Source organism: Octodon degus, unplaced genomic scaffold (genome assembly GCF_000260255.1).
Source record: "Octodon degus isolate 3935 unplaced genomic scaffold, OctDeg1.0 scaffold00177, whole genome shotgun sequence".
In the NCBI taxonomy this organism is placed as follows: domain Eukaryota; kingdom Metazoa; phylum Chordata; class Mammalia; order Rodentia; family Octodontidae; genus Octodon; species Octodon degus.
This window is the reverse complement of record NW_004524753.1, coordinates 1412592-1414616: the sequence shown is the minus strand read 5'-3', so window position 1 is coordinate 1414616 and position 2025 is coordinate 1412592. Positions and strand designations below refer to the sequence as shown.

At 47.5% G+C, this 2025-nt stretch overlaps 1 protein-coding gene across 1 annotated transcript in view; it reads right to left on the bottom strand.

Moving 5' to 3' along the window:
- Positions 1-2025, bottom strand: part of Arhgef28 (Rho guanine nucleotide exchange factor 28) — a 345634-nt gene that overhangs the window by 93410 nt on the left and 250199 nt on the right. The window contains 1 exon segment of the mRNA XM_023703652.1: positions 733-775. Coding sequence (XP_023559420.1) covers positions 733-775 — 43 coding nt within the window.

Genomic DNA, 2025 nt, shown 5'->3' with positions numbered 1-2025 from the left:
AAAGCTGAGGCTTGAAACCTTAAAATCCACATATCAGTTGTAAAGCTAGTACTGCGAAAAGCAATTTTTGCATCAATTTATTCTTTGCTTTGCACAGCACACTGCTTAGAAAAATCCAAAAGGGAGAAGTGTGGACCCTCTGTGCAGTGATCCCCCAGGGCCAGTTACTAAAGTAGGCCTTCTGGTCCTGTCAGGGCACACCTCAGGCTTGCCCGCTACTTCTCTGAAGCACCCCCTCCAGGTGTTTACCTTCAAAACTAACCAGGACCAGAACACTCTGTCCCCAATCCTGAGGCCTGCACACCTGAAAGGCGACACTGGACCGTCCTACCCTGACACAGATACAGAGGAATCAAAAGTCTTTGGCAGGAGCTGCCCAAATAGCTCAGCAGATTAAAACACCTGCAAGCATGTGCAGGGGCCAGGGGTTCGATCCTGGGGCCTGCCATGCTGGCCCCACTCCCGGGGCGCGCTGAGATCGCAATTGAGACTGGGCGTGGTGGCACACCCCTGTAATCCCAGCTCTTGGGAGGCTGTAGACAGGTAGATCACTACGAGTCTGACCTAGCAGTGAGATCCTGATTACCCAGTAGACTCTTCCCTAAAAAAATGGTCTTAGGCAGGTTCATTACCCAGAAACTTCTCCCAACTATTGAACTGAATCAAAAGCGATGTGTAGAGACTGCCAAAGATGGATTGAGAGATCCCCTCAGAAAACAGTTCAAAACATACCTTTTCTCTCTGGGTGGATCCGACAGGCTGTAAGCTCTTTGCCCTGCAAGACACAGAATGATAAAATGAGAGCCATGAGGCAGACAAGCGTGCAGTCGTGTGGTAGGCTGAAATGCACGCTCACCGTGTTTTGTCAGTATCTATGCTACCAGCTAGAAAATAACGTGAAAACAAGTTACAACATAGAAGTAAGACACTGCTCTGGGTATCTTTATTGCTTTCCTTAGTCTGGAAAGAGTGGGGCAGAGACCAAATTCATGACTAGAGGAGACAAACATTTGCAGAAGTGCTCACCATCAGTTCTATATATTTGGATTTCTACACACCAGAGTGCTCCTGCCTCTATATTAGTCATATTACTAATTCTCCAACACAGAGACTCAGTGAAGGTCTTAGCTACTTACTACTTTAGTAAAGCTCAAAGGAAATGTCTCGATGGCCAGCCTAAGGGTTGATCTTAGAACTATTGAAATGCCTTTAGAAAAATCCCAGCAACAGCCAGTTCAGAGGTGGCCTCTGGTTTGCGGCTCATGGGAGAGGGGAACCACCATCCCGTGGGTTGTGGGAGAGAAGACGGGCCCACACAAGCATGGTACCACCTTGCTTCTGGAGTTGGAGTACAGTACTTAGTACAAGACCAAAACAGACAAGGAGTTAGACTGCAAGAGTCTGAAGGAAGGCGTGGTTACCATGGAGCTCACCACCAGCAAAGTGGGACCCACCCTTACTAGCACGTCCACAAAGAGGCAAAACCAAGTTGGAAAGGGAAATGGGTCAGATGCATAGGAGAACAAGGAAACGTCCCCTGAGACATCTGAACAGCATTGGTGCCCCTGGTATGAGCTTGCACACAATGCAAACCTACTCCGAGGAAGTTGAAGGTTTTATAAAATGTTCCTCAAATGAAGTCACAGGCAGAATCATGATCCTTTACTGTAAATAGAGTGAAGTTATAAGAATTTGAGATGTCCCAGTTATATGCTAATAAAACAGATGCAGGCAATGGGACATGATCTAATAGGCATCCTTCCTTTGGTTCACAGTAACTTCCAAAAGTAGGTTGAGTTCGTACCCCAAATTCTTTTTTTTTTTTAAATGTATTTAATTGTTGTAGGGTCTCACTACACAGCTGCAACTCATAGTGATCCTCCTGCTTTCAGCCTCCCCAGTGTTAGGATTACAGGCCTGCACCACCACGCCCAGTCTCTATGGAAGCTCAGCACACCCTGGGGGCAAGCCTGCACTGGCGCAGCATGTGGTGCCAGGGATTGAACCACAGACCCTGTGCTTGCC